General features: G+C 34.0%; 1 protein-coding gene across 1 annotated transcript; it reads right to left on the minus strand.

Annotated features, from left to right (window-relative positions):
- Positions 1–1,586: 1,586 nt before the first annotated feature.
- Positions 1,587–8,923, minus strand: LOC122024443 (probable U6 snRNA-associated Sm-like protein LSm4). The gene is made up of 7 exons (XM_042583074.1): positions 8,733–8,923; positions 8,610–8,651; positions 8,430–8,528; positions 8,248–8,325; positions 4,565–4,607; positions 2,027–2,188; positions 1,587–1,935 (listed from the first exon to the last, which is right to left on the minus strand). Exons 1-7 carry the CDS (start codon positions 8,733–8,735, stop codon positions 1,913–1,915), a joined length of 450 nt encoding a protein of 149 aa, XP_042439008.1. The 5' UTR covers positions 8,736–8,923; the 3' UTR covers positions 1,587–1,912.
- Positions 8,924–12,145: the final 3,222 nt, after the last annotated feature.

Raw genomic sequence — 12,145 nt, forward strand, 5'->3', positions numbered from 1 at the left:
AGAAGACGGTATTGAAATCTTCAAAAAAGTGTATGGAACTAGGTTGGAGTCGATTAAACCACCTCTATGTAGTTCAGATAAAGTTGTCAAGAAGACTTTGCACTTCACTCTATCAGTATATTGATGTAGTAAAGAAACATTCTCGAATTGATAAAGATGATTTTTTTTTTGGGTCTGAGGAACCATTATAGTCCCAGAATTGTAAAGGCTGGAAGTACCTCAGCAACTCCCCTACTAAGATATGTTGGGAGAAAGGAGTGTCTCGAGTACCTTTTCTTTCAACTAATAGGGTTTTTTTTCCTTATTATGATTTTTCTGAGGTACTTCTCATACCATTGATTCGTAAGATTGTTCTTCTTCTTGTAAAAATATTCTACCGGGTGCTTCAATAAGGGTTGGGAGTACTTCAACAAGGGCTAAAGGCACTCGAGTAGGAGTTGACTGTGCCTCGGCAATGCCTAGAGGTACTCGGGTAGGAATCGACTGTACCTTACCAAGGATTGGAGTGGGCAGAGCATGATATCATAATACTTCTACAGCAGAGACGACAAGTCAGTTCAAATCTTCCCTAGTCATGGTGATAGTTTCGATCCATCCTCTCACTAACAAATTCTTGATCTTTGAGATTTCTTCCCGTATCTCTCATCTCAACATCTCAACTCGAATATTTCTTATAGACGACGTCAATTTTATCCGGTCCGAGATCAAGAGATGGGATGACTCATAAAAGGAAGCATGGCTAAGTATTTTTGACCATCTGGATACTGGTTGGTTCAACTTTCTTCAAGTTGACTGCTTTAAGTTGAGTTTTATAAACCGACTTTCACGTCGGGCTTCAATAAGACGATTGATTTCGTGTTAGGCTTCAATAAGCTGACTGCCTTTGAGTCGAGCTTTAAAAGACCAAAATTGCCTTCAAGTCGACAACAAAAGCGTTGAGTAGAGAGAAAATCCTCTGCACAAACTCAATAAATTAATTAGAAGGGAGGTCAAGATAAATCTTAACGTAGCTCCTCTAATGCTCAAATCAGAACTCGGAGAAAAAATAAATAACATGATTGGAGAAAAAGTAAGGAGAGTAGAGAGTTATTAGAATATTATAACCTATTACCTTTAAATTGAAAATGAAAGGATGATCACGCATCTTCTTTTCTTTACTAAAAGACACCTCTAGTAATTGGAGTTTTAAACGTCAAAATCTTTGGTGACCAGTGTTTCAATAACTGCCGAGTCACATCCCAATTTGGACAGACCACATTTAGACTAAATTGACTCGAAATCTTCTTTTGAGGCTGATCCAGTCGGGGTTGTCTAATCAACTCATGATTCAATTGGACTCAGCCTTAACTTGATCAAACCTACCCAATTCAGTTTGACTTAATTTGAGCTCCACTTTGACTTATTATATACTATTCTACTTCACTTTTGACTTAACTACGGCTATCCTCATCATATCATCAATATATAATAAACTTAATGTGGTCCACCTTTTCTCACCTTTAACTTAACTACAGCTATCTTCACCATATCAACTATATATAATAGGCTTAATGTGGTCTAACTTTTCTCTAAATCCCAATAAGAAATTGTACCGAAGTATTTTTTTTTTTTTAATCTTTCAGAACCCAAGGAAAAGAAGAAAACATATGCCCCGCTTGGAGGCTAGTACAAGTTTGCTGCATATGGTGAAATAAACAGGGGAACTAGGTATGGTTCAAAGTAAAGTCACACGATCAGGAATATTAAATTCGATCTCATATCCAAAAAGAGAAGAAAAAAAGTTTGAAAAGCTTTTCAGCAAGTAGACGATTCACACAGCCGACGGTTAACATCCACCAAATAGTCTGCCGATTTAAGTAGTCTTGCCGCAATTATAGTAGGTCTGAACAGAAAGCTCTCTCTTATCAGCGTGTCAACCTCGGCCACGCCCTCCACCTGTGTTTGAAGTCGATATGCACATTGAGAAAAAAGGAGGTACGCTTGGTTGGAAATTAAGGTAACATTGACATAAGTTGCGATCAATTACCTCTGGAACCAGCAGCTTTACCACCAACTCCCCCTCTACCACGACCACCACCTTTGTTGCTTCCATCATCTTGACCCCGTCCAATGCCTTTGGCAGACCGCCCAATGCCATCTTCCCTACCTCCTCGTCCCCTGCCACGGCCAACTCCAGGAGGCTTCCTGTCTGCAGAAAACACATCCAAGGGAGTGGCAGATGAGTTAGACATGAACAAATCATGTCACATGGCTACAATACTTGGGAGCAGAAACAAATTCAGGAATTAAGCACCATAAGAAAGCATAAGACCTGAAGGAACCCATGACAAAATATTATGCTGAGGTAGCGGAGGAAGTGGCACAGGTTGCCATAGGTTCACATACAGAATTTAGGACCCTTGATAATTTATGGGCTTTTCCAATAAGAAGTTAAAAGACATATAATGGATGGTAAAGTTAACAGGCTATTCTCAGTGTTATCAAACTAGTGAAATGGCTGGTTGACTTAAATTTACGGCCTGACATAAATGGCACGAACCAGAATAGCTCATGGAGTTAAAATCAATGGAGTTCAAAACTTCACAGACTCACATTCCAAATCATAAATTCATGAAGTTATTTTACAAGGCAATTCAACCCCAGTTGTCAGTTGAGAGGAATAAATTGTTGCATTATTGTTATTCAGGGGTAACTAGTACATATATGTAGGACCCATAATCCTATACTAAATATCTAATGTGTGATTCAAATTATCCAACATCTAATTACAACTATGATAACTCAAATTTTAACAAAAATACTCCTCAAATTGGAGCATAGATATATACCATATCTAGTTTATTACAAAGTCTGATCGATTAATAAGAAACAATACAAAACATTAGAGAAGCTTGTTGATGCAGCACATTGGTTATCTTCAAGGATCAAGGACTGGACCATAGTTGATTTTTGAAAGAGATATAGATGTCTTGATATAAATTTCTTCTGACTCCCCTTCAAGATGAAGGCAGTGTAGAATTTTATTTAAAGTTTGTGAAGCAGCAATGGTTTGTGAGATATTGCAGATGAAAGTGGTATCCATTTTAGAGATGAGGAATTAATATCAGATAACTGAGAAATTGATATTACTCTAAGCAATGAAATCAAAGAGACTGTAAAATTGGCCATCTAATCGAGAGAAGAGGACATTGGCACAGAACAAAGAATTTTTCTAAGTTGCAACTGATGAAGAAATTGATAAAGAGGTTGCAGATAAAGGTGAGATTAGAATTCCATCATCCACTATGAAAAAGAATGCTTGGAGGGATAAAGTTGTCACTATTTTACACTAATAGTAAAAGGAGGTAAAAAAAATACCATAACTAATCTCATTTTATATCATGCACACAACATTAATGCTTGGAAGGACAAAGTTGTCAGTATCTTACTCTATTAGAAAAAGGAGGTAAAAAAATACCATAACTAATCTCATTTTATATCATGCACATAACATCAAAAAAGGATGGTGAGAAAGAAATTAATGAAACCCTAATTTAAGGGGAAAATAAAGAGAAGAAAGTTTTGAAGATTCTGAAAATAGATCCATCACCTTTCTTTTAACTAGCATCACTAATTGTGTTCATTATTGTTGCCTTCATTTTGGCATAGCCCCCTATCTTTTCAAAAAAAAAAAATGCTCCTTTTCTTCTATTTTTTAATATACATTGCATTTTGTTTCTCTTAAAGAAATATACCCTCTTTTTTAATAGAACTCCTTTCTTTTAATCACATATTTAGTTTTTTACATATATGCCCTCTCATTTTAATTTTTCCTATATATGCCCTCTCATTTTAATTTTTCCTACATATGCCCTTTCATTTTAATTTTCTCTAAGCTATTTTTTTAAAAGAACTATCAACTTTATACTAACTTTCAGGAATGATGTGAGTTCACCCAGGCCATAGCAATCTTCCTCGCTGTTCATTATGCAACAGCTTCATCGATGAGACACTACAAGGCCGATGGTCACTATTTCAAAATTGTGTTCGTCATCAATGTTAGAACAATTCTGTATTTCCCATTTCAAAAGATACAGGACTTTAAACTATGGTTATTTTATATTTAGAGGATTAAAGATGATTTATTTCCAACTTCTCATCAGATTTGTAGTGAATAATGAAAGGGTATTAAATCATCAAGTCATAATTTTACAATTAAAGTCCACGATTAGAATCCAAGATTACTCACTCGACTTTACACAAAAAAGCAAGCCTGAAAACCTTGTATTACTCTGACTTTCTAATTTAATTTAGACAGTGTGCATACTAGCAACTGCCCACATGGTTGGCAAGTGACAATTTCAAGATGTATTATAGATGTACGACAAGCATATAATATGTTGGAGAAAATTTCACTACAGGTAGCTGTATCAAGTTCCTCATCTAATAAGTCAACTTTGGCATATATTTTTAGTGGAAAGGAATTTCAAATTTATCAAATATTTCAACACAACCGCGTGAATTGATTTTTCAGCTTTCTCCATATTGTTGTGCATAATTAAATAAGCAAAACACACAAAATCACCTGTGCGGCTTTTGGTGGACTCTTCCTGAACTTTGTCAATCACCTAAAACATCAAGAGATCGCACCATTATATGAACACAAAATGAATTAATCAAAATCATGCAGTTTTGTTTAAACTATAGGAAGCACCCAATGGATCAAAATGCAGCAGTGTTGACAAAAGGTATTCACATTAGCAACAGGAAACAAACGTGAGGAGTCTCATTAAGGAAAAACACATGCTAATTAGAACAAAAAGAAATAAAAGGAAGCCCATCATTAATCATCATTAATCAAAGTAACCGTGGCATTAACAAAGAGGTTTAAAATTTTAGGATGTGCTAAAGTTTCGGTATTTAACCGAAACAATATGATTTCGTTAATGTATCATTCTGTGCTGGTTCAGTTTCAATACTTATTTAATTCAATTACTAATAATAATATAATTAATTTTATTTAGTATATGTTGTTTTTAGATTGAAGTATCAAAATGTTTGTAACCAAACAAATTTTAACTTTTATTTTTGTTGCTTGTAAAGTATCTTCTTTCATTTCATAAGATTTACAATTATAATCCATTTAACTTTTGCTGCTGAAATAGTAGAATGAGCAATGCAAAAAAAAAAAACTTCCTTGGTTCTTATAACCTGGGGCATGTTTGACTTTCAAATTCTACAAAATTGTCGCAATTTTAAATTTGAAGGTCCAAGAGGCTTTCATTATAAATGATGTAATTTTATTTAAAAAGAATATATATTTTTATAGATCTATGTAATTGTGTTTAAAATTTGCTCATGAGTATTTGGTAAGAAATTTAATCCTTATCTTTTTGTTTCTTGTACCTTATTTAATAAAATCTTAGATGCAATAAAATAATTCAGAATTTTATCATTTTTTATTTTAATTTGATTTTATTTCATTCATGTAATTATTAGAGTGGACCAAAAATAAATAGATATATAATTTTTAAAATGAAGTAAACTATTATATTTTTGGTAAATTAAATTTTGAATATTGTAACCAAATTTATTTAATTTTATATGTCAAAATTTTTAGAAATACAAATTATGAAATAAAAAATTTGGATTCATCTCAATTAAATTTGAAAATTTTGAATTCAAGATTTTTCAATAACAATAAATTCGAATTTCAAATTTTTATAAAATAAAAATATATGATATTTTAGTACACACTTATTGCAACCATTATGTATTTAAATGATATTCCAATAAAGTAAATTAAAAATAAAAATAAATGATTTTTAACTTAATCAATAAATTTTGTTTAATTAAAGTTTGTATCAAACTCTACATATTGTTTCATGCTCGAACTAAAGCTAAGAGAAGACAAAAAGGAGAAAAGCCTCAACAAGGTCTTGCTTAACCCTAGTTTTTTGGTTGGTTGCTCGCACAATCATTTGATATCATAAATGCCAAAAGACAATAAAAAAAACTTTATCGATGTTAAATATCAAATTTTATCCTATTCAATTTTTCCTGCATTTTGAATTAGTTGTTTAAAATCTTTTTAAATACTAATTAAGCTAAGTTGAATAAATATTTTAAATTTTAGAGAAGAGTGAAATTAGGGTTAAGTACAGTTGAATTTATTTTAGACAATTTAAAGTTGAGTCAAATTTATATATCTGATAGTCTAATTGAGTATTTAATTAGATTGTGGTACTTTTTAAAAGGTTAAAAATTATTATTTAATTTATTTTTTTCTCCATTATGCAACATCTCCCAATTCTCTCTCGAAGCGTGCAAGGCATGCTTACTGCCCACCAGTTATTGTCACCTATCAACCCGCACTCGTCCATTGCCCCTCCTATAATACTCCTTCTCCCATCTCTTCCCTTCTCTCTTCAATCTATTTTTCTGTTTTACTCTTGCAACACATAGCGTCTAACCACTGCCCACCCATCACAACCCATCCATCAACGTCATCTCGTCAACCCTCCCTCTAATAGTCCTCCTCTCCCTCAATCTCTTCATTGTTTGCTAGGCTAAAATGAGTGTCATGTTGGTCGATGGGCAAATCAGCAAATCGCATCCGTGTCAACCAACACAGCTCGATACTTCATACCATAGACAACATGTCATTGAATATTTTCCATTTTGCAAACCTTAATAACCAAAAAATATACCTTTTGTCTCCCTTTCTACAAGCACCATTTGGTAAATGATTCCAGTCCATCCAAACTTATTTGCTTAATAAGAACATTAAATGCAATGAAAAACCATTATGTTTTTCTCAGTCACAACAACTAACTTTCACTATCAAATGCATAAGTATAGCACATCTATTATATTCTGATAAGTTTAGAATCAGATTATTGACCATACCAATCTCTCATTTCATAGTCCTCTTGGTTTTAATTTTAATTGTGATGAGTTTATTTGTTCTCACAAAAAATTGAAATTTAGCTATGCCCAGAATGCCTATTGGATTTAGCACCCCAACTAAATAATGGAAGATAGAATAGGATTAGATTATTTATAATGTTTGATTGTCAATTTTAAGTCATACATCAATATGGTGAGAAAACTTCAAGAACAGAGTATCATGTAGACAATGAAAGAGATCCATCAAGATAATCAATGAAAATACAGAGAGTTGACTAAAGCAAGGGGCATACATCGCTTAAAAAGGCCCTAGCTTTGGCAGCAAGTGGTGGGTGCTCACCTAGGTAAATAATGAAGGGGCATAGCAACCACATAAGCCATGCAGTTTGTAATTTATTTTGATCATTTTTACATCCTTAATTAGCATTCATTGCTATGTTTTATGTTTTAATTGTATGGTCGACATTTTTTCTGTGAAAGTGTAAACTAGATGTGTGGATGTATCAACAGATATTCTTTATTGAGATTATTATTAGTCATTTTTTATCAATATATATGTTTAATAATGACAGCATATGGCTTCACGTGTTGCATACAGTGTTGTGGTATCTAGTGGGTGGGTCAACCGCAGACTACCTGCATACACCTTTAGAAACCTTGGGGACAAATTAAACCAAATTTAGTCCAATTGCTCAAAATAAACATGATATTACTTCGTATAAAAGATGGTCTGGGTTTATAGCCTAAGATGACTCAAGAAGTGCATGTATCTTACAGAATATAAACAACAAAAGATTGCAAACTAAGAGAACATAAGTTAAAAATAAAAAAGAATTGTATAAAATAATCATCCACAGTTATTTACAGCTAAAATGGTGAATTCCTTTGTCACTGATTAGTGTTACTTTCCTCTAGGCCATGTTACCAAGAAGAGATATGAATTAGGGAAGAAAGGTAAAGGGACAGAAAGTAAGAGAGAAATGTTAGAACATTTGAGAGGAAAGAAACACGTGAAACTTCCTTTCCCATCATTTCCTTAGTATAAAGATCTAGACAATCATCATTTTCCAGTTTTATCTTTTTCAAGGAAAAAACACAAAAGCAAGCATACAAATACAAGAATTTTATTTTATTTATTTACTTTAGATTAAAATGAAGCAGGATCTAGTATGAGCATGATTCAGAAGCCATTTGAGAAAAATATGACCTCCATCACTTAAGAAATTCAAAGATCCGTTAGTAAGGTACAGGAATTTTGGTTCAGACATCAATTTAACAACCTGAATTTCATATATGAAGCTGCTAAAAGATAGATATTTAACTTGGAGGAAAAAACAGATCCAACTTAATGATGCATACCTCATCTGGAACTCGAAGGTACTTGATGGTATTCCCACGAATGTAACACTCAGGCATCCTCCAAAACCGGTCACCATCCTACAACCAGAATCACATCCTATAAGAAACATAAATGAGCCAGTCCATCAAAATTTCTTAAACACAAACAAAATGAAAAATTTGACGAGAAAAATAGGCTTCACCTTTGAGGTACAAATAACCTCACGGAGGTGGATATTCATCCAGGTGTCACAGTTCACCAAGTGCCCATTGTATGTCTCCCCGTTCTTCAACTCCACCAACTATACCCGACCCATACGAAGCAAGCAACTTGAGGCCCAAATCAAAGAAACAGAAACAGCACATAAACTGGACTAGCTTACCATGGGATGACCTTGAGCAGTCTTCAGAAGCGATAACGGAAGCTGAAGACGTATCATTAACACATAAAAGCTTAAAATCTACTAAAACTTTCAACAAACACTACGAAAGCTCAAGGAGTGTACCATCTTTCCTTTATGCGAAGATCAAACGGCGAAACAACCGGGAAAAAATAGAACGAACTATAAGAGACGGAATTGAATCCGCGATCGCCTGGAACAGAGCGAAAGAGCGACAGCTGCAAGTCCCAAAACCCTAACTCGATCCCCAGTACTTGGCTTACGCGGAGGATGGGGCTTCTAGTACCGAGTCTTTGGTAGACTAACATTATCCGACCCGATAACAATTTAAGAATTTGCCGGATCATTTGTAAATACCCGAATAAAAGGTTGCAGACGTAAATTATGCATTGTATACTAGACAAATTTAACCTTTTCCAAAAATATACAATGATAATATTTAGAAGGAAAAATCTTTCATAAAATATACAATGATATTTATATATATATATATATATATATATATATATATATATATATTATTGTATATTTTATGAAAGATAGAAAGAGAGATTTGATATGTTAAATGACGTTTTACGCACGGTCATGAGTGACACACAGACGTGGCGTTGTCAGCTTGATTTTTTTGCAAAAAAATATTTCATTTATTCTCTCTCTCCTTCGGCTTTCTTTTCAAAACATCATAAAGCGAAATTTTTCAATTTCTAAATTTTCTTCACTGCTCTCTATCTCTCGCGCATTCCTTCTTCGTCGTCCATCGGACTTCGCGCTCCTGTCAGGAAAGTAAAGCAAAGGCGCTGCAAGCTACTTGGCTTGCCGCTCTCTCTCTTGCTCTCGTCTCTTACTTCACCGGTAACACCACGTCTGACAGCTGTTGTTGTGCTTACCACCTCTCCAATCTCGATCGTAAGGACAACGTCTTTAATTCCTTCTATTTCATACTCAATGGTAATTCGTTTCATTTTAATTTGTTATTCCCCACCGTGATCCGAACATATATTAGAAGGATTAATGTTATAACGTGTAAGGACGACGCTTGCTACAAATGCCTGCAAGCTGCAGCCACTTGGAAAGGTAGCCGCTACATATTGTAGCAACTACTTTGATAGTTAACTATGACACCTTGTAGCAGCTAACTGTCCAAGTAGCTGCTACAAGTGTAGTAGCCACTTGCTAAGTTGTTTTTGTAGTAGCTATATTTTCAAGCAGATATTACCCCTAAAAATATTTAAGTTGATGTATATCAACTTGGTAAAAAATTATTTGAAATTATTTTTGCTGATGTAGCACCTTTGCTTTGCTGTTAAACGTTGCAGCGGCAACTTCACAGCTAACTATCCATATAGCTATTACAACTTGTAGTAGCTAATTTGGAATGGTGGTCGTAGAAGGAAGGAAGGATTTATACTACGACGTGCAAGGCCGACACCTGCTACAAATGCCTGCAGCCACTTGGACATCGAATATTGCTACAAGTTGTAGTAGTTATTTCAACAATTAACTACTACATCTTGTAATAGTTGTCCATGTAGTTGCTACAACATGTAGTAGTCACTTGGTAAGTTATTTTTTTAGTAGCTACATTTTCTAGCAGATATTACCCCTAAAAATATTTTTATAGATGTATATCAATTTGGTAAAAAATTGTTTAAAATTATTTTTACTACTGCAACGTCTTTGCTTTGCTGCTACACGTTGTAGGAGCTACTTCTCCAAATAACTGCTACACCTTGTAGCAGATAACTATCCATGTAGCTACTATAACTTGTAGTAGCTAACTTGGAATGTTAGCTGCTATAACGTTGTACTAGATCTTTCTTTATTTACGCTCAATAAGATGTTACTCTGCATTTTCAACCATTAATAGATTATAGCAATCTTAGTTTTTATTTAAATCAATTAAAAAAGGTTCTATGCGTTATATCAATTAATGTATAAATAGTTAGAAGCTGCTACATATTGTAGCAGCTACTGTAGCACATTGAAGTAACTAGTTGTCAAAAGCTACTACACGTTGTAGTAGCTTCTCAAGAGTAGTTGTTACACTATGTAGTAGTTGCTACAGATTAGCTGCTACATATTATAGTAGCTACTCCAGAATAACTGCTACAATGCCTAGTAACTACTACTGATCTCCAAATAACCTTTTTTTTTGCATAAATTGGTAGGTTAGACATTTTCTAGTGATTCAGCTCTGTACAATTTCTTTTTTTGCACTATATATATATCCTACCAAGCACAAGCCCTAGCTGCTATGCTACCAGTGTTTTGCTTATATAATTTGTAGATAACTTGCTTATATAGTTTATTGTATTATCAGAAGAAAATACTTCACTTTGTAGCAGCTACTTTATAAGTCATTTCATTTTTCAAAACATTGTAGCAACTACTTGGAATAATAGCTGCTACAACACTATAGCTACTAACTCGACGGGTAGTTGTTACAACAGTGTAGCAGCTAACCGTCGAGGTAGCTACTACAGCATTGTAGCAATTACTTGGAATGTTAGGTGCTACAATGTTGTACCAGCTAACTTGGAATGATAGCTGCTACAATGCTGTGGTAGCTAACTCGATGGTTAGCTACACGTTGCAGTAGCTACTTCAACAGTTAACTGTTACATCTTATAGCAGCTAATTGTCCATGTAGCTACTACAACGTGTAGCAGCTAACTGTTCAAGTTGATGCTACAATGTTATAGCAGCTCTTACCTAAGTCATTTCATTTTAAATTGTAATTTCCTCTCCTCTATTCATCTTATATATCGTTTATTTATGAAGCTAGGTTTACCAAACTCTCAGCTAGCGATAATTTTCTTTCTACTTTGATTCTTACGTTGTTAGTCCATTAATCATCTGAAAAGTATTACATAAAGCCTCCATATGTGTAGTAACAAATTCATTAATCCATTAATCTTGCTTTCATCCCCGATCCCTAATTCTGCCATTAATGAATTGATGGGTCTCCAAAAATCTATTAATTTCAAATTATATAAGTGACCATTGAATTATTAATAGGGATTGGGTCTTGTTAGCTGCATCGGTAATAGCATAGATACACGTAGCACCTCACTTCTCTAGAGTTGCTGTTACAATATGTAGCAGCTAATCAGCATTAACTGCTACACAGTGTAGCAGCAACTTATGAGAAGTCGCTACATGTTGTAGCAACTCGCTTTAATATTGGATCTTGAGAAAGTTTGGCTTATAATTATCTTTGTTATACTGAATCTTGATAGGTAGCTGCTACAACATAAAGTCTATGTTGTAGCAGTCACGGACCAGCAACTGCTACAACATCAACTTGATTAAAATTCAATTTCACTGAATCCTTCCATTGTATTTAATGTGTTATCCAGAAATGATTTTTTCAAATGCTACAATGGTGTTTATGACTACCACACACTAGCTGCTACAACGTGGAGCTCATGTTCTTTGTTCGTAAGCTTGATCAAGACTCATGAGTCCTCTTTAATTTACCACATCATGATATGACAACATACTTAAAAAATAAAATA

The sequence above is a fragment of the Zingiber officinale genome, chromosome 9B (assembly GCF_018446385.1).
Source record: "Zingiber officinale cultivar Zhangliang chromosome 9B, Zo_v1.1, whole genome shotgun sequence".
Taxonomy (NCBI): Eukaryota; Viridiplantae; Streptophyta; class Magnoliopsida; order Zingiberales; family Zingiberaceae; genus Zingiber; species Zingiber officinale.